At 30.8% G+C, this 21,721-nt stretch overlaps 1 protein-coding gene across 1 annotated transcript in view; it reads right to left on the reverse strand.

Annotated features, from left to right (window-relative positions):
• Positions 1–3,515: 3,515 nt before the first annotated feature.
• Positions 3,516–21,721, reverse strand: part of LOC143915813 (cholecystokinin receptor type A-like) — a 54,384-nt gene continuing 36,178 nt past the window's right edge. Inside the window, exons 5-11 of the mRNA XM_077436630.1 lie at positions 19,487–19,749; positions 17,653–17,826; positions 12,252–12,323; positions 11,984–12,156; positions 7,859–7,959; positions 6,823–6,980; positions 3,516–3,572 (exon numbers count right to left, since the gene is read on the reverse strand). Of these exons, the coding sequence (XP_077292756.1) occupies positions 3,516–3,572; positions 6,823–6,980; positions 7,859–7,959; positions 11,984–12,156; positions 12,252–12,323; positions 17,653–17,826; positions 19,487–19,749 (998 nt within the window). The remainder of the gene's footprint in view (positions 3,573–6,822; positions 6,981–7,858; positions 7,960–11,983; positions 12,157–12,251; positions 12,324–17,652; positions 17,827–19,486; positions 19,750–21,721) is intronic.

Raw genomic sequence — 21,721 nt, forward strand, 5'->3', positions numbered from 1 at the left:
TTTTTAGTGAGTTTTATGCAATTTCGATAGCAAAATGTCCATTCGGCAAAAAGGTCTGTCAGCCTAATATCCGGTCGGCCAAAAGTCCATTAGCCTAGTGTCCGTTTGGCCATGCGTCCGTCGGTAATGTGTCCATTAGGCCAAAAATCCGCGCATGATTATAATCATAATACTTTTTATTTGGTTATACCATATTTTTGCTATATCTATGTCTTTATTCTTTATTATGTATATCTTCATTTTAAAAATTAATATTCGATAAAAGGATCTTATATCTGACAAAATGATTTGATTCTCGATACGTGCCTTATAAACCCGACGTGCATGTCCACCTTTTGCTATTAAAAATCACTTTTAGAAAGAAAAAAAAAAGATTTGTTTATATAACAAAGTGCTTGTCCTATCTGCTTTCTATCACTAAAGTTTCTGTCTCTTTCATAATGACCCATTTGAAGTTAGTTCCAGCAATTCAAACAGCCGAATCGATACTGTTACAGTTGTGCATTAGTAAAATCTGTTATTGCATCTTAGAAGCTGGATAGTCTAATATTGGATAAAAACCTAGTATTATAAATTTAAGTTAACAGGAAATCTATTAAAATAAAACACAATGATATATGTATGTACATATGTGAACATAGACTCAATATTTAATGTGTATATAATATAATACATTATAAAAGGTGTGGGCGGAATATAAGTGTATTTTTTTTCAGTGCAACTTCTAAAATAAACAGAATGTGTGTTTAACTAAAAGCACTACTTTTTAAGTACAGGATCATGTTTTTGATTAGAAACAAAGAGGGGCAATATTTTTTTAATTAAATTTTTAAAATCAAAAATATAATAGCCCACATTCTACGTTTCCATATTTCACATCTACGTATTATCGGGTTTTTAATGTATTGATTCATTTTGAAAATCATCAAAGTTTCATTAGACTCGTACTCAAGTTTTGTTATATAAGCACAGATAAATCTTTGAAATGTATTTGAAATTAGTAATAATACTGATTTTTAGTGGTCATTGATTCCCGATATATGTACATATAATGTACGTATAATTATTTATTATATATCGTTTACAAACAATTCTGCGGTTTATACTCCCAATTTATATTTATGTAATACATATTTATATCGATAATTTGTTATAATGATTATACAATTAGTACGGGTTAAGTCTTATTTGTGTTGAGTCAACTTTGGTTTTGACTTTGAGGTTTTGTTTGCGCTTGATAAATGATTGGTTAATCAATTTTCGACTATATAATTTTATTAATGATTTATGAAAGATTTTGATTTTGATATATTTTAAATTAAAGGTGTAGTAATTTTCAATGAATACATACATATACTTCAGATAATGTACATATACATATATGTATTTCTATCTTCGACGATTCAAATTATGAATTTATTTGTTGGTTATTTATTTAACGATGCGAATAAGACTTTTAAAAAGCCTTTGAGTTTGAAATATCACACTCAAATACAAATTGTAAACAAAATTTAAATTCAAAGGTATCAAAATGCGAAATACGATTTCAATTCGAGGCATTTGAGTAGAACGCGTTGTCTCCATTTTAGGAACAATAATAATATTCTAAAATAATACAACCCGCTTGAAAATCAATTAACCAAACACTTGTTTGTATCGTTTGTTAATTTCGAAACGATATTTGAAAATATTAATACTGATTAGAAATTAATGACTACCTTTACAAATACGTGCAAAATATTCTATACTACAGACAATACATACATAATCTACCATTACTCATTCGATATAATAAAACAAAAATATGTACAAAAAATAGTTCTAATCTATGTTCTATTCTTTAACATGCATTTAATACTAAGGATCCTACTAACATACATTATTTCGATTTCATTTTATCAAGTTTTCATCAGTAATAGCAAATATACACTTCGATAAAATTTGCATTCAGAATATGGATAGTTGAAAATGTACAATTGTGATACGTACATACATATGTTCATTGATATGAAGAAAATTGCACTTCTAATGCTGCAATATAGTGCATAATGCATAAGCTGTATTGCAAATGTATCAAAGAATACCAATACAAATAAAGGTGAAATATATAAATGTATAAGAAACTGGAAGTTTATTGACATAGGTTCTTTAATACTACAAACAGGGCCGTCGAGAGGCGGAGGGGGGGGGAGGGGAAGCTGAATTTAAAGTTCCAGGGCCCGGACTACCTGAGGGGCACTATGTTGGGACGTTAGACTGATCGATATTGATATTTTATATTATTCTACATACAAATACATATATTTCTTTAATGCTAAATGTTTATTATTTTTCGATCCGCGCATTCTTTGTGTCCATGTGAAATCGCACCTGTTATATCATACTTTATTATTCGATTATTTAAAAAAATAGCATTTAACATATATATATCGTAGTTTTTATAGATTTTTCGCATATTAAAAATATATCTACATATAAGATTTTTTTAATAATTCCATACCCTATGACAAAAAAAAAATCTTATGGATATATTTTTAATATGCGAAGTTTGTCATAGGGTATGGAATTATTTTTCCAGGGCCCGGGAATCCTCTCGGCGGCCCTGATTAATACATATAATATGTGCCTATGTATGTATTGTACATATGTGTATATACATATGTATACGACATGTTTTCTCGCAAGCTATTAACGTAATCACAATTGTATGGAGACATTAAACTTCAATAAAATCTTGTAAGAAGAATTTTACTATCAATTCGAATAATTGTGACAGTGACATGTTGTCGAGATCTCAAAGTATGTAGGTATGTATGTACGTGGTGCATATATTCTTCTCGAAAATAGCATCAAATTTATATTCATTAAGTGGTTTTTAACCTTTATTGGGTCGCGGCAAACGTTAAAATATATAAAAAAAATTACGATCATGATTACTTTTGGTTTGGTTTTTTTTTATTATTATTTTGTGGCATCAAAAAGTACATTTTAAATTAAGTTTAAAAATTATCGAAGATTCCTCGCCGTAATATATATTTTCCAATTAAAAACGTGAAGTTATTAAAAAAAAATGAAAACCGAAAATAATGATGACAAAAGTTTTACCATTTGAAAATCAATTTCACTTCATTATGTTAGCATTTGGATGACGTTGGAAAAAATTGGATTATATTATATTTTTAACTGAATGAAATCAATATTAAGAAGTTAAATTTTACCATACTTGTAATGTTGCAGTCCTCTTTAAACATATCAACGAACTTCTATACAGGTTCATAGACCCTGATTCAGAACAAATGAGCCAGATTTTCTGCCCGTCGACGTAGACAAAGCTGGTATTTTGATTTGGTCAAAAAAAGGGGCAAAAACTCACGAAGGAATTGATGACAGCAAATCTTTGCAGACTTTCACACACAGTCGAAGGTAAATAAAACCACTTTAGTGTGGAACTTTTTCACGGAGAGTTTCGCAAAGATCGTAACAAACTTTGATGGACATTTTCCAACAGAAAATTATTAGTTAGAAATCCAGCCAGCAAACTTGTCTTTTATTTTTACAACGTCGCAGAAATGCTGTAGCATTTCATGAAAGATAGATCAAAAGAATACGCATCAAGTCCCGAGTCAGTTCGAGATAAAAGCGATAAATACGGAACAAACAAACCTTGACGTACATACGTACGTCAATGTATCACTTGTTGAGCTTTATCATCGTTTCGCATTATTATTATAATAATGTACGTGAAAAATATATATAAAACGTCGCAGATTAACGTTAATGCTCTGTTTAAGATATAGTAAAATAGTTATTACGATGACGTATACAAATTGCACTCATATCTCGGTTAAATATTTGCGACCACGGAAGATTAACCCGTATAAATTCGTCTCGAGGACAGTTAAGTGTTGCGGTGACTTTAAAAGTCACCTCTCGGAAAATAAGATTAAGCCGTGAAAAATGGTTAAAAAACACAACCATGTTGGGAAATTCGTGAGCGACGTTTTCTCGCCATTATTTTGTATAGGTATAGTAATCAGACGAAAAAAATAGAGAAAAATAATATTTCTACATCATTAAGTTTATTTACATAACGTTATTTGGTTAATGTAGAAAATTTTACGTATTTTATGATCGCATTAAAAAAATACTAAATGAGAAAAACATTTCAACCACATAGTATTTTAAATTTTTTTTGTCTTCGTCAGGATCTAGAGTTTTTCACCTTCATGAGAGTTTTTTTTATTATTTTCACCCATTTAATGAATCTTTTTTGTAAAAAAGAACCCATAAAAATTAGCAATAGAAACAAACAGTTCGCAAAACACAATTAACTTATATCTTTATCTTAATTTTAGAGTAATATTTATTTTCAATTTTACACAGGTGCTAATTGTTATATCGGGGTGCTAATTTACCGAATGGTTTTGACTAGACATACATATATCATATAAATAATTAGCTATTCTGTGTATCTGTGTGTTTGTGTAAGATAACGCTCGCCGTACTGTAATAGTCGTGTTGATTCGACATAAGTATGTACACAAAATGTACGAATATAATACGAACATAATAACGGATCAACAAAAAACTTCTATATATACTGTTTGCTAACAATGTGTCTTTGAGCATTTAGCGCCATTTATTGTAAGTTTATTTAATTAATTATTTTTTCTATTGTTTTTCTATTGTTTATATGTAGGTAGGTAGTTTTTGCCATTTTTTTCATACTAAAAAAATAAATATAAATATTAAATTAAATATATTTGAAAAAAATACCACCTCTTGCGGATCGAACACAGAATCGACACATTTCTTTTAATTTTTTATATAATCAATAGGTAAACAAACGTGTCGAGGAAGATGCACTGAACGACCTGCCTTTTATAAGCAGGTACTTAGGCCATACCAAGGCATTCTGGACGGAGCACTGGCTGTGCGTGTATCTCCTTAATCAGCCCATAAATGTTGTGAAGCGACTTTGGCCTTTTATTTGGATCTTCCACCCACCAATACGCAACAATACTTTTGCATAGCAATGCTAATTTAAAATATATTACAATAAAGTTTTTTTTTTATTGGATTCAAATACAATTAGAAAAATAAAAGCATTTATACTTAAACAAAATATGTACATACGCTTAATGAAACGATATTTAATCTCATGCTAAACTCCTTAATTAAATTAATGAAAGCGTAGTAGTATCTTTGGACGATAATAATCGAAATCGATTCAATGGAGGATATCGTCCACACAATGCTAGCGAAATTAATGGCAATTATTTCACTTTTAGTCGTTTTGAGAATACCTTGTAAAGCTTTCATTACAGCCAAATAAAACAGCTTTTCCATTATTACCCGCTATATTTTACATGGGTCGCTTAACGAACCTGAAAATTTAAGACGACCCCGTTTCTACACCGAAGCACCTATCTATGTACATACATATGTATGTACTTTGGAAATAGCCAGAAAATTTACACGAAAAAAAGGTAAAATAACGACCTGCAATATTCAGAGTACACTTCATGTATCATCATAATAGAATCTCGCGTATATAAATATGGTAATGTGAATTGTTGAACATTTTTCAGTCGAGCATATACATATTATATATGTACATATGTATGTACGTGTTTAATCCAGCCGCTGAAAGATTTATCTGCGTTTCAGCAGAAAGCGAAGTAATGGGACCGTGTTGACGCAGAGAGTGAAAAATTTTTCGTGTTCCCAGTGCAAATTAGTCTTGTAAAAGTATAATAACTCGAAATGTTTGTTTTGTATATGTATATTTGTATTTCTGGATGGAATAATTTACGAGGTCGCAAAACAATCTGTGCGGTATTTCGTAACAACTCTGCAAGAATTATTGCTCTATCATTTTTTCCTCTAAGCTTTCGGAATACGTAAATATTTCTGTGGAATTCAGGTTAAAAAGACGTAGCTGAAAAAATTAAGACTTGAGTAAGAATATTTTTTTCCATGAGAAAACCAGGAATATGCTTTTTTTAATAATTCAGACATATTGAGCAAGGACATTGTAATAAATTTAAGCAAATAATTGTTTTTAATTTTTAATTAATAAAAAAATGGGCAAAAGATGATAAAAAGAATAATTACGCATGAAATACATTTTGCACTATTCTAATTTTTGAAATGTTGAATTTTTCTAATTATTGTAATGAAAAACTGTATGATTTTTGAAGATACTCTTCTTCGAACAGTGGCCCATTGAGCTTATATTTTTAGAAAATAATGTTTGTAGGTTTATTTTATCAACAAGTAAATCCAAAATTTTTAATTCAGAACCGTGAAATATGGTCTACTAACTGAGACTGTACTTTTAAATGGTTATGAGCCCTTAGAAAGGTTTTTTATAGTCCATCCGAAACAACGCCAGTTAGTATTTCATAATTACAAATATAATAATAAAAAATACCTTTTTAATTACATAATTAAACGGTTTTTAATTTCAAAAAATCAATCTACACAATGAAATATTCGAGTATGTAAATTCTACTAGCGTTTATAAAGTGAAATTTTTTATACCAACTTACACTTCACCTAGGCCATTCTTTTACCTAAATAATGAGAATTTCAGAGTATTTTCTATTTTTAAGCGGCATGCTTTTTCACCAGAGTCCATGATTTATAGAGGTACGGAGAGAACGAAAACTAATATACGAGAGCATGCAAGGCTTTCTCTACATTGAATGCGGAAACTAATGTGAGTACCTACAACACTCGAGCTTGTGCTTTTTCTACGGTATGTACCTACTCGTACATATATATTTTCCTTTAGCTTTATTTATTTTTTGTACTCACCAGATCTGCAAAGGGTGCTGGCTCGACCCAAGTAAAGGGTAGAGTCGTTACCGGAAACGTCAGATACGTTTTGGGGAGTGTTTCGGCCGCCTCTGGTAAGTCCTCGGCCCTGAGCACGACCCTCAGCCCTTTGGCGTGTACTTTCAGGACAGCAGACACTGTAAAAATATAAAAAATATACAATTTGCATAACGAGGGCTGTTTTTTCAAAGAACGATATGAATTTAATTCCTGGCAGCTTGGAAAGTTTGCTTAATAGTGGAAGTTATATTTGGATGGATCTCTTTTAAAGAGGTTCGTAAACAGTGATTGAAAAAATGAAAATTAAAAACTGTATCGAAGAAGATCTTAATGGAGACTGATTTCATTGATCTTAGAACAAAAAACTATAATATGATTGGAGTATACATAGTTCAAAAAGTTGGTACATCATCTTAATCGAGTTAAAAAAGTTTTAATTCCATTTGGATATGCAAATCATTATTTTAAATAAACAATGTAACAATGAAAACAAAAACTCAAATTGATTTTATGTATATTCAACATGGCATGTGTGTTGCCTTGTAACATATCACACCGCACTTCGAGGTTCTTATTTAAGGTAAACAACAGAATTGATATGTATATCTTAAAAAGCTATAAGGTCGTTTATACATTACTTTTTTTATTTTAGTAACTTCTTTACAATATACTATAGATAATAATTATAATAAATTTTTAGTCCAGACGATAGGGAGAATATAAATAATATATATGTATATATGTAGGTAAATGAATCATAAAATAAATAAATATAATATAATGTTATAAAAATAATATAATATATGGATGTACATACATAGAATAATAATATTAAATCATAAATAATTGATTAATAGATTGAAAGTCAATTTAGCAGCAAGAAAACAGCAATTTAGCAACAAGAGCAGCAGCCAGAAAACTATTTGATGATACAAATACAAAACGACGTAGGGAGGCTGCATCCCTGCAGATTTTTTCAAAACTAATACTAGCCACTTCGTCACCGTGCGCTCACCGGTGGGCACTTGAGTTAGGTTCAAAATCTCCACGCGCCCGCCTGTGGGAACACAGTCGCTATATGAAGCTAAATAAATATCAGTTTCGTTACAACGACATCTATAAAATCAATGAAATTGAAAAAAAAAACTGTATTTTACGTGAGTTTTAAAAGAAATCGATACAGGTTTTTTTGGCCAATTTTCTGACCATAAGTGTAATATAAGGAGACGTTGAGAAGCAAGTGAGCCATAACATTTGATAACCAAAACTTCAATATTCAGATAAACTTACAGTCTCGTATTATATGAAGGCTGCTTTATTTTCTATGGAAACCTATGTAGATTTGTTTTCAAATAAAAAATCAAAAACAATCAGTCTAAAAATAAGTTAATCTTACATACTTAATCTTACTGTTCGACTCCTTAACTTACTGGCACATTACTTGGACCTATTCGATGCCAGTTATGTTGAGTTGGTGGAACACATCCTAAATAGCACGATATAAATTTTTCAATCTTATTTCTTTGTTTTTATTTTGTGTACATATTTTTTACTTGGTTTTTATTATTTTTTTATGATGTTTTTTTTTTATTTATGATTTTTATTATTTTCTTATGTTTTTTTTTATTTATGATTTTTATTATTTTTTTTATGATGTTTTTTTTGTAATTTTTATGATTTTTATTATTTGTATTAAAATCACATTGACGCTTTGGGGCAACCTGTCAAGTCTCTGTGGTATTGATTTTTTAAAATAAAATAAAAATAAAATAAAATATACAAATCAGTCGTTTTACTAATTTGATTGACTAGAATTATTAATGACAATGAGGTATTTAATTCATGTGTAATTTCATTTCAATAAAAAACTTTCAATTACAATTTATTTTATTTCAAACTAGCTTTAAACCCGCGAATCATTGAAAAGAAGGGTAGTCGGTCAAAAAAGTTTGGGAAATTCAGCTTCAGAGCGATCGACTTCGTTGTTCTCATGTACATACATATGTATGTACATATGTACGTATGTATAAATATGGTCCCTACAGTACTGTCAGAGGTTAGACGTCCTTTTGAATGGCAAATATTCGAGGATGTGGAGAGATTATGTTGAAAAAAAAACACGCTGAAATTCCATTCATGAAATTTTAAGATATTAAATATTTAATCGTGTACAAATGTTCCCCTTGTGAATATTATAATTCGGCGTGCTCAGTTATTTATTATTTTTTAGACAAAACAAACTCTAAGGATTTTTTTGTACTTTATTTATGAACTGAGACATCTTCTTTATCAATTTTATATATGTACATTACTGTATATACTGTATATATATATATAATTACTGTATATACTGTATAAATAAATATTACTGTATATATATATATATTACTGTATATACTGTATAAATAAAATAAATCAATAACAATATAAATATTTTCTTTTTAAATATTGTATATTAGTGGTTTTACTCGGCTTTGCTCTGCATTTGTAATAAAAACCGCTTAAACATGGTAATCTAATAGTTAACATTCATTTGTTTTTTTATTAAATTGATTTAAATCTGGAACTGAAAAAAGAATCCGAAACTGAAAAAGGAATCCTGAACCGGAATAGACAAATTAATCTGGATCCGGAACTAAAAACGGAATCGAAATCTAAATGGAAAATGGATTGGATTTTAATTTTTTTTTATTTCTAGTATAATATGTGTACATATTTTGAAATATTAATATTAATTTCAAAAAAAATTATCAAAAATCATCCCTGGTAAAAATAGCCAGAAGTATTACTTGTAGAGCTTCATTTATTCCAGCTAATTGTATTTAAATATTAAAAAAGTTAATTTTTAACGAACAAGCGCGTACAAGTTTTTTCTTTATCTAGGGCGCGATATGACTTTTTCGCCCTAAAGCACAAAACTTTTGCATATCGAAGTTACTTGCAAATTTTGAGTTGAAGCACTACTACTTACTCGGAATATTTGAATAATAAATGCGTGGAAAATCGCAAGAAACCCCGCCATATAACTGTAAAACTTGCAAACTCGCGACCTTAAGCACAACTTATGTATGAAGAATCAGCCCACGTTTGGACGATTTTCTCATTTGATGGCACACACGTAAGCTTTATATCCGAAACCCGAGTATGAGACTCATCACGAATGTCTGTCGTGACACAGATATGCGTGTCTAGTAAAATATTTACGCAATTTTCCAGAGTTTCGCCACTCTGGGAAATTTTTCCAGTCGCCGTGTAAAAAAACCGAATGTGAATTGTGGCAATTAACCTTCGCATTTTGAAAGCTTTTTAATTGCAAGTGGCAAAGTAAATTTGCACACTTAAAAAAGGCTTATCTCGACAGTCCAATCGACAGATTTGCAAGAGTGAGCTTTCGTGTTCCCGTTTCTTGTCGAAGCCCTATAATAATTCGAAAATTTTCCTTCGTGCACAATAAAGGAACAATCGATAACATCACGGTCAAATTTCAGCTTTTTCTTCTCCAGCCTTTCACATAAGAAATTGTTCTCGGAAACGCTTATGCCGGTTTCCCAATTTATTTTTTTATTCGACCGTTACCGTTACATATCAAATGATGAGAAAAAATTTCATAATAATATTTGAGTGGGTGTTAAATATATTATATTCGGTCCGAAGCATTTTCCAGGTATACACTCTTTTTAGCAATAAAAATCCCGAAGCTTTTCGTAATAAATGATTTTTATACCCGAGTGCTAAAATTAACGCTAAAAAGAAAGTTCTTCGAGTAATGATCAATCAACGTCGTATTTACTTCCAAAAGGATGATTAAAAAGGGAAAGTTTGTCAGATTTTTAATTTATTTCATCGAAAGTATAATCAAGAAGGATTATTGACGCGGAAGAAACGAGGCAAATTAAGAAAATGGTTCTATAAATGAAAAATTTTAATTGCTGCAATTATGACTTCGAAGAATCAATTCTTAATAAGACGAACTCTTTAAAAATAATATAAAATTACTACATTGTTAATATACTTGGTATATTTCAAAGATTTATCAAAGTAGTTCAATGAGAATTATTTCAAGTCAGATGAAACATTTTCAATTCAAAACGAAAACGAAAAAAACAACACGAATCTAAAGGTTATTGTAGAATAAACACAAAAGTCAAATCATTCAAAATTATATGACTTCATTTCTACATTATATATATGTACATATATGTGTATATATATATATATATATATATATATATATATATATATATATATATATATATATATACATATATGTACATATATATAATGTAGAAATGAAGTCATATAATTTTGAATGATTTGACTTTTGTGTTTATTCTACAATAACCTTTAGATTCGTGTTGTTTTTTTCGTATATATATATATATATATATATATATATATATATATATATATATATATATATATATATATATATATATATATATATATATATATATATATATATATATATATATATGTATATTATATATTTTCAATTATACAATTTCAAAGGATTATAAAATTCTATATATAACGTCTAAAAAACTTATTTATTACCTACACATTGGAATATTAAATATTTAACTATCTTGTATTATTTTATAGTATATTCCATTCATTTTTACTTTATCTATTTTTCATTATAAATGATTGAATATTTATATATTTTTTGAAGAAAATAAATAATCAAGTCCATTTATTCTTTAGATGTTCATAAGCATATTTATTTTAGATTTTTATCAAAAAAATTACTTAAACGATAAAAACAAAATCGTCAAAAAAGTAAGCACCACTTTAATATGAGCCTATTTATGAATGAAAGGAACCAATATTAATAAATCAACTTTTCGTGTTTCATAAACGATTTTATTAAAAATGTATTATTTAAATAGAATTATTTGAAAAAAATCAAATATGAAGTTTTGATGAAAGCTTCAAATATCATCTGCGAGGGAACTTTCAGTTGTGAATATTTCAAGAACACTCAAAAATCAAATCTTTGAAAATATTTTATGAAAAAAATCAATTAAAATCCATCTCGAGATGTTCACACTAATCATATCACACATATGCATTAACAACACCACAACAAAACTGAGACGGTCTTCATACCTGTTAAACTTAACAATTAACGAGCACCTACCTCAAGCAGCGGTAGCAATCGAAAATAGCAAGGAATGCTTGTCGAAACTTCTTATTCATGAAACAATATGTAATTGGATTACAGCAGGAACTGACGTATGCCAAAAGTTGAACCAGAGCCACTCCAGTACTGCCGACATACTTGTAAACCAGCTCATGTGAAAACAGATACACCTGATAAACAAGAGGAACAACATTGAGCGAACTTAATGCAAACATAAATATACATGAATAAGTTAGCAGGGCAATAAAATATAACATATTCGTACCGTATTGAGGACATGTAGAGGAGCCCAACATATGAAGAACTCAGCAATGATGACGAATAGCATTCGTATAACCTACGGAAACGAGAAAAAAACACTGGTATAATTCATTTAGCGGAGTTACATATATCGTTGTGTTTCCAACTAGATAAGTGTAACATTGTTTCAGTAATCCTTATCGTGTCGGGTTCCATTTTACCGCACGCAACATAAATCCCCTTTTCCAGCGATTAAATGAAAGAATAACGGAAATAATCCAAACTCTTCCTCCTTCCCTCCCCATTCATCTACGTTATTTAAAGCGTAATGAAAATATTTCTTCCTTTCGTGTTGTTTAGCCGGGTGTTTCCTTTATATTTTTTTCTTGTCGGTTTGTCGCTAATTCAATGTCACTGGATGTAATGAAAAAATAAGTAAATTACAACTGTTTCAACCAATCTTTTGTCGGTATAGTTAATGGCTTACGCTTGAAGACTTTGAATAGTTTATTTGTATTAAATATTCATAATTCAATAATTTACGTACTCATGTGATGCAAACTCGAACTATTGACTCATTGGGATTATAAGGTTCGAATTGTATCTTTGATTTGATGCGATGTAAAGATGATGAAAATAATTAATTGTATATTATTAAAAATGTGGTTTTTAAATAAATAAAAAAACTGAATTTATTTATAACATATACATACATAAATCCAAAATCATGGCTTTTATACAGGGTTGTCAGACGTACCTATTTGAACGGGACTGTCACGAGTTCAACGGACAAATCCCGAGTCCAGGATTGCCTCTGAAAATCCCGACTTTGTACATATATGAGCACTTTGTATATGTACAAAAATGTACGTAAATAGAAATGGTAAATTTAAAAAAAAATCAAAAGTATATTTAGTATTTAATATTTGTAATTTGCGAAAGAATATTTAGTCTAATGAGAGCAACCTGGAGAAAGGAGGGAAATAGAATATCATTAAAAACTATAGAAGCTGAATTAATGCAATTGTAACAACTTAAGAAAATTTTTATCAAGCAAATGTGACGAACATATTTTGAAAGAAGCTAAAAGCTAGGAAAAATCTTTTAATAAAACCGTTTCGATTCTATAATTTTTTGCATTTAAACCTAAATGTAATTCCTGTAATTGCATTCAATAGATTTCTGTGGATCATTAAGTGACTATTTTTTATAAGTTCTCATCCGATATATATGCATACTTATGTAGATATGTACTTATTTACATACATTATAATTTAATTAAAAATATTTTTTTCTTAATTTCGTTCAAAATAGTGACTGTCCCGATCTGTGATTTTGGAAATCTGGCAACCCTGCTTGCATATCAACAATATTCGTTTTTATAATTTAGTGTGCCGTATTACATTAAAGTTATGTATAAAATGTAGACCAGCAACGTATAAATATCAGTCCATAGATGTCTCTATGATGATTGTAATATTTGATGATCAATGTTTGTAACTGGTATTGAATAATACCTATGTATGTACAATTTTTTTAATTAAAAAAAATAAATTGTGTATACCTGTATACATAAAAATAAATAAATGCTATTTTGTATGAACGTAACTGTTACATATATACGAAACCATTGTCGCTTCTTATAAGATAATGTGATAAGCATTGATTCAATATGTAAGTATAATAGATTCTCAATTGAAATCATCATTTACTTCCATTCAGCCATTCTTTTTTCGTAAATCTATCTCAACTGTACCAATTTACACTCTCTTGGGTACCATTCGAGAAGTTCTTTCCAGCAATGTGATACATATGTACATACTTCACTATATAATTTATCACAAAGTGTTTCGTTTCTTGTCTCTCTTCTTTATTCCGAGTATACAGCGTTCAAAAATAACTCGAGACTTAAAACACAAATTTAAGATAAATAATGGATTGGATCCATTCTCTCGTTAATATTTTGTATTCCCGACTGTTCTAGTACTTTGTTATTCTTGGGAACTCATTTAAATATTCACTGGCACGCTAGTTTGATAAGTTTGTATTCGGTCAACTAAGTTATTTACAATTACGGTGCGAAACTACGGGATAGGTAAAGGTGTGGCCTAGTTATGATTTACGTTGCAAAGTTTTTGTATCACGTGTCGGGAATACATGGAATATTCAGTAAAATAGTAATGGATCTTTTGTGAGCTTTGTACGAAGGGCGCCATTAAGAGGCGCCAAATAAATCCATCCAGAGCCGGCGAGGAAGCGTCCTTCATTACTCTTGCTGCCGGATTCTTACAGCTTCCACTCTCATTATATTGTGGGGGCGCTAATGTAGCTCCAGTCGAGCTTTTTCACGCGAAAAAAGCTCAAAGTCCAGAGTGGTTGTATTCTTCTGTGAAAATAGTGCAATTTAGCGCAATCGTCTCGCTTCTCCTTCGAAGTACATTTTAGATAATTGCAGTCATTAGTCAAAATTAACTGTAGAACAAGTGACGTCTTATTTTCAAAAGAATTGCATATAATATATACAAGTACATTTAATATTTTATTATATTTTTATTTACCATATATATAAAATTATGTTTTACATACAGTGACACGACAACTCGTTCACAGATTTTCCGTAAACCGAGGATGCGCTCCAGGCATTACGTATACGGCCATCTCTTTCTCACCCCGTCTGTTCACCAAGATCTCGTTTACTATGCCATTGCGTATGCAGCCATCTCTTTCACAGACCGTCTGTTATCGGTGAACAGAAGGTCTGTGAAAGAGATGGCTGCATACGTAATGGCATAGTAAACGAGATCTTGGTGAACAGACGGGGTAAGAAAGAGGTGGCCGTATACGTAATGCCTAGAGCGCATCCTCGGTTTACGGAAAATCTGTGAACGAGTTGTCAGGTAACCAAAATTATGTTTTACATACATATATATACAAACATTCATACTTTGTTTAGATTGAATTTTACAACAAAACGTCTATACTCTTCAGTTCTTCAGGTATAAGCACAGATTACCTAAACATAATCTGCTTTAGATCGTCGACATTAGAGAGTCTTTAGTTAATATTATGTATAAGATGTATTATGAGCATTTAATTGATTAAAGTTATCGCAAGGCGAAAATCTTCTCTATAAAATAATGAAAATTGTATTGCTATGCTATAAATAATCTCAGATTTACATCAATTTCAAAGTCGACACATTTTCATATGGTGGCAACTGTCAGAAATAGCGTAATTACCATGAGCTTGTTATTTATTAAAAACGATACAAGTATACTAAGTTACTTTGAATACTAAACCACTCCTATACAAAAGAGCTCTCTAAAATAATAGGTTCAAACTTACTTTTGATAGCTGTCTGCAAAATTTCAGCAAAACCGCAACACCACATCTGAATTACGGTCGTGATGGAACCCGATGTAATGGATATTAGATTACGAGAGACATTTCCAAAATAAAAAAGATTGACCTACATTTATATATGTATGTATATACATATATAAAGCATGTTAATTCAAATTGAATTCGCGCCGATTCTATGCAAATCAATTAGACTGTGTTTTTGAATGGCCAGGAGGGGTCCGAGCATTTAGATTTATAGTTTGTACAATTGTGACGTGATTTACGTTTAATTTAATACTTCTATATTACGGTCGTAATATACCGTTTTGTGATTTATCGTCGGAATTGAATGATAAAAGGCCGGTTAGTGTGTAATGAAATAGTTTTGTGTATAATTTGAAATTGATACGGGGAATAACAATGAAATCGTTCTCGTGTCTGAAAATCGCGCTCTAAATAATTAGTTGTCAAATGTTTAAATTGCCTTTAGATATTAATATTTTGGAAATTTTGCACTCGGTTGATTGATGTTTGTTTGCTCGTTAATAAATTAAATAACAATGGACTGGTGCGGATTCATATTATAAAATAGATTCTATTATTATATGTATTATAATATTATTATTATACGATACATCATCAGTTTTAACGTCACTTCACGAATATACTAATTAAATAATATGATACTATCTCTTGGTACAATATATAATACTGGAATTCTAAAATTTTTTTTTTTGGCATCTTCATACTTCATACTCCACGCACTCGCCACATACAAACATATGTACATATATATAATACATACATCACGTCCGTTTTTTATATTTTTTATTATATATACATACTAGCTTTATTACCCAGCTTCGCTCGGTATTTGTAATATAAACCGCTTAAACATGACTAATCTAATAGTAAACATTTTATTAAATTTATTTGAATAGTTTTATTTTATATAAATATATTTTAATACTCATTTGTTTTTTTAATTAAATTGACTGTCACGAACAAACAAACATATGTATATAGTAAGTTTCTTATAAAAAATTATATTTATAACCCCGGGGTCTGCGCCCCCTAGGGCTCTGCCCTCGGCGTCTGCGCCTCCAAGGGGTGAAGCCCTAGGGCTTCGCCCTCAGAGCCTACGCCCCCGGGAAATTTGAATCCTTTGAATCGGAAAAAAGCGAATTATTTGTTCGATGACGACAGGACAATAGACTGTTGACGAAAAATACGTAGGTACTTAATTACATAAATACATATATACGAACAAATTTTAGTGTTTTATATATTAGATTTCAGTAGAAAAATTCTTAAAATTACAGAATATCTTTATTTATATAAAAATCTCAAATAAAAATTTAATTGATTATAAATTAAATTTTGTGACTTTGCTGGATTTAATATTTAATAGATCTATTTAAATATTGAAAAAATAAAGTTTTCGGTATTTTTTATGCCCAAAAAGTATATTATAAAATACAAGATTTTGGTCAAATATATAAATCAATTCTTTATAAAAATATCTTTTTGACTCTCTTATCTAGTAAAAGCTCGAATATTACGTTGCGAAAGCCTAGATAACATCACGCCTGGAATAAAACTACGTACGTTAAGTTGGCAGTAAAAAGACTAAACATAGAAAACGAACGAGATTCGAATCTTTCTTTGGACTGAACATATATTTTTTATAATGTCTGTAAGACCAAGTTTCTATCGATAAAAACGCAAGTTTCATTTACAGTCACATTTATTTATTTACTTTCAGCCTTATTAATGTATTATTGCTTCGTAAACCACTTTTTCGTTCAAGTTGTATGGTAAATATTTCATATAACCTTTATTTCGAAGCGTTCAGCTACAAGCCATTGTTTATGGGTAATGGAGTGCGTGCTTATAGGGGGTCAAATTGATAAATTGACTGTTAAATGAGTTTTTTTCATTGTCGAGACCTATTTCAATGGATATTTTATATCAGAAAATGGTTGTAAGAGTAATTTTATCACACAGATAGAAAAATTCACACACAGACAAGAATTTCTCGTTTATTAGAGGTTAGATTTAATATGTGGTAAAAAAATACTTACATTTTTCTTGGCTTCGATACTCTTATCCATATAGTTGGACCTGATGGCGTGTCGGGTGAAAGTGTAAGTGGTTTCTACAGGTGGTTCTGCACTGTGGCACAGACCATCCCTAGAGGCTCTCATCGAGCCTGGAGCCAGGCCCGTGCGCGTTTTCCCAGGAGCCGGAATACTCACCTATATGTAAATATACAGATTAACATATGTACATATCATACTGAAAATGTGAATAATTCAGAAAGTCAATACAAATTTTATTCTGTGTATCGATTAAATTTTCAATACGATTTGAAATTAAAGTAACGATTTTAAATACCGCACTTTTTGATTATATTAGTTTTGTACTTTCATGAACAAATTCATCGAGCTATTTATAAACTTGTAATTTATAGATTTTTAAGTTAAGTTAAAATTTTTATTTTGGAGTATTTTCTTTGGCGAAGTCGTATCATTTTATCGGCATAAATTTTTCATTAGCCAGCAACATAGCTCGGTTGTTAAGCTTCTGCCTAGCACTGAGAGGCGCCAGGTTCGATCCCATGAGCTGACCTCGATTGAAAATATTTTTTCTGTAGTGCTGCTGGTCAGACTTGGACTCCAGGTCGATCGTTTCCTATCAGAGTTTTCCAATTTTTCTGATTTCATTGTTGAAACGGTTCCCGATTAAATTGGCTAAAAACCTTCCTACCTACAATGTCACCACTATTCGAGTATGATTAATGTACAATTCATAGATGTCTCCTTAATTAAGAGTTTTCAGTGTCTCGTAATTCATTGACTCGTATAATAAAAATACTGTATTGTTTGTAATTGGTCAGGAAGGCGCATTGGGGTTTACCTGTAAGGCCTTCCTGGTATAAAAATGTAACAAAATAAAAATAAAAAATATGATATGACATACTATAGTCGAACCGATCGAGCATGAGACGTAAATGTACATGCTATCACTAGTCACCGGAGCCTGAGGGGGCCGTGTATTGTTCAAAGGTTGTAAATGCATTGTTAAAGGTTTGCCGAACAATGGATAGCACTGTGACTATCCTACCTCTAGCTATCACCATCCACTCGACCCGCAATGGCCAATTACATTTCGTTTCAGTATCTCATTGCATTTGGATCAAGAAATGTAGCAGTCGGTAGAATTTAATTTAATTTTTTTTAGTTTTGAGTTCGTGTTTCGTATTTTGAAATATTTAAATTAATAAAATTTGAATATAAAAAAAGTGAGTTGATGATATTATTAATTTATTTATGGAATAATTATTATATTTTATATTAATGGAAATTTATATTTTTAAGACGATAAAAGTAATTGACAACGTCATGTCATGGACAGCAAAACTAACAGTAATATTATTCAAGACCTTGCATTGAATTATATTGTAATAAAATTATATGGAAATAATTAAAAAAATATAAGAAATTATAAATAAAAAAAAATTAAATTTTTTTACGTCCTTAAAATGTTACAACACATTGTACGAATGTGACAGCATGCTCGGATCTTGTAAGTCTCACGCTACATTGGATCGACTATAAGAGCATTGTTTGATACTGTTATACTATGTATGTAATTGATTGAAATAAATTGAAATTCCATTCATATCGTGTTTTTTTCTAGCTGTTTCAAATTAGAGCGGTTTTTTCTGTTTTCATATAACGTCAGAGCAAATAATGTAGCTTTTTAATTAAAATAATTGTCATTAACTAAAATTTTGAAATTAAAATTAGTAAATTATCATGTTTATATTAAGTCACAACTGAATTCTAAAGCAGAAATTTTAAGAAAAGTAGGTACGGAGGGGGGGGGGGGGGCTTGTATTGGTTGATTTATTACCTGCATCATTCCTCTTAGCAGCCAAATCTTGACCGATTTGGATCCTTTGTTCTTGTTGTCTTGCTCCTTGGTGGTGAAGGTGGTGTCGCCCCGTTTGGTGTAGCCATTGGCGTTATTATTCAACCGGGACGGAGATAGACGGTGTTGTCTGAGTGGTGTTATTGGCGTGAGGTTCGACGCTGAGTTGTTCGGCGAACAATTGTTCGGATCTTGATGGATGAGGGTGACGCCATTCATCGTCGCCGAGCTGTACGATCGTTCCACTGTGAACATTTTCAACAAAGAACACACATTTTATTACATTTTTTACTTTTTCAAGGACACTACATGCATATTTCTTCCCCTTGTGTGGTATTGTCAGTTTTCCCTCAGATTTACAACATGTTAAACCCCTAAGACGTGTATAGTATGACGTTAAAGACATGACATTTTGACCTGCTTATCTACATATATATGTATGTATGTACATGGGTGACCGTGAAAAAGTCGAAAATATTCGTTTATCATGCATACGGTGACACGACAACTCGTTCACAGATTTTCCGTAAACGGAGGAAGCGCTCCAGGCATTACGTATACGGCCATCTCTTTCTCACCCCGTTTGTTCACCAAGATCTCGTTTACTATGCCATTACGTATGCAACCATCTCTTCCACAGACCGTCTGTTATCGGTGAACAGACGGTCGTTCACCGATAACCGTCTGTTCACCGATAACATACGGTCTGTGAAAGAGATGTCTGCATACGTAATGGCATAGTAAACGAGATCCTAGTAAACAGACGGGGTGAGAAAGAGATGGCCGTATACGTAATGCCTGGAGCGCATCCTCGGTTTACGGAAAATCTGTGAACGAGTTGTCAGGTAACCCCTGCTTATCTACATACACATATATGTATGTACATGGGTGACCGTGAAAAAGTCGACAGTGAAAAAGTCGAAAATATTCGTTTATCATGCATACATATGAAAAACGGTTAGTATATACATATATCAGTGGCGTGCGGTAAAACTCTCTCTCCCCCCGTCGTACATCCTCACTTAATTTGTGCGAGCAGGATACAACAGGAACAAGAGGAACAGGCTTTTCCTCCCGTATCCTGCGCGCGCTCATTAAACAAGGCTGTGTGACACTGACATATTTGGTCAAAAATCAATAAAGATCGTGTATTACATTAGCTACGAAGCTACACGCCAAATTTGAAATTTATATATACATGTGAGAGTTAAAACTATAAATATTTATATATTAGAGATAACGCGAACCTATAGAGCAAATTTTATAAAATATAGAGTGAATTTTAGGCGTCCAAACAATTAAAATCTGATATGGCCATATCACGGCGAACAGGTTGGAATATAGGTTATAGTAGCTTGCTAGACGATCAAAACGACACCGTACCCAAAATTGTGAATATTTGATACGCATTGTATACGATATTTTATCTCCAACGTAATGGCAGACGATACATTAACGTATATTGATGACCAAAATGGGCAATATGGCAAAGTATGAAAACGATCGGATAAGAGAGATAAAAAAATGACGACTTACACGAAAACCATGTGAACTGTATAAGAGGTATGTAAAAAGAGAGATAATTTCACTGCATGCCACTGATATATATTATATATATACAAAGCCAGCAGTTTGGCTTAGTGGTAGCGTATATATTTAGCACCACTGAGGCCAAAGGTTCGAGTCCTCGCCATTCTGCTGGTTAGATTTGGAGGTTTTGTGACTCCAAATCGATCGTTTCTCTATCAGAGTTTGCCAATTTTATCTGATCATTGCTGAAACGGTTCCTGAAAATTGGTATTAGATCTAATCCTGTTGTCACAAAATCTGCCTGTGGATAATTTGTAATAATTATACACAGTAATCTGAAATCTATAGATATCTCTATAGACATCTCTATAATTTCGTATATATTATATGTATAAAAATTGTATACAAAAAAATCTAAAAGTAATCTATAAATGTCTCTATGATTATTATTTCTGATTAATTGCTATATGCTATATATTCTGATTGTATATGTACGTATTACTGTATTTCTGATTTCTGATTGTTTATGTATTCTGTATTTCGTTAATGTACACCCATCGCATTGGAGCAAATTTGTAATGGCGAGTGTATATTGATCTGTAACAATAAAAATAAAATAATACCGTTTAACACGCACCCTTTTTTTATCTTTCGACTTAAGATTTCGATTTTCGATCTTTACCTTCT

The sequence above is a fragment of the Arctopsyche grandis genome, chromosome 8 (assembly GCF_051622035.1).
Source record: "Arctopsyche grandis isolate Sample6627 chromosome 8, ASM5162203v2, whole genome shotgun sequence".
NCBI lineage: Eukaryota > Metazoa > Arthropoda > Insecta > Trichoptera > Hydropsychidae > Arctopsyche > Arctopsyche grandis.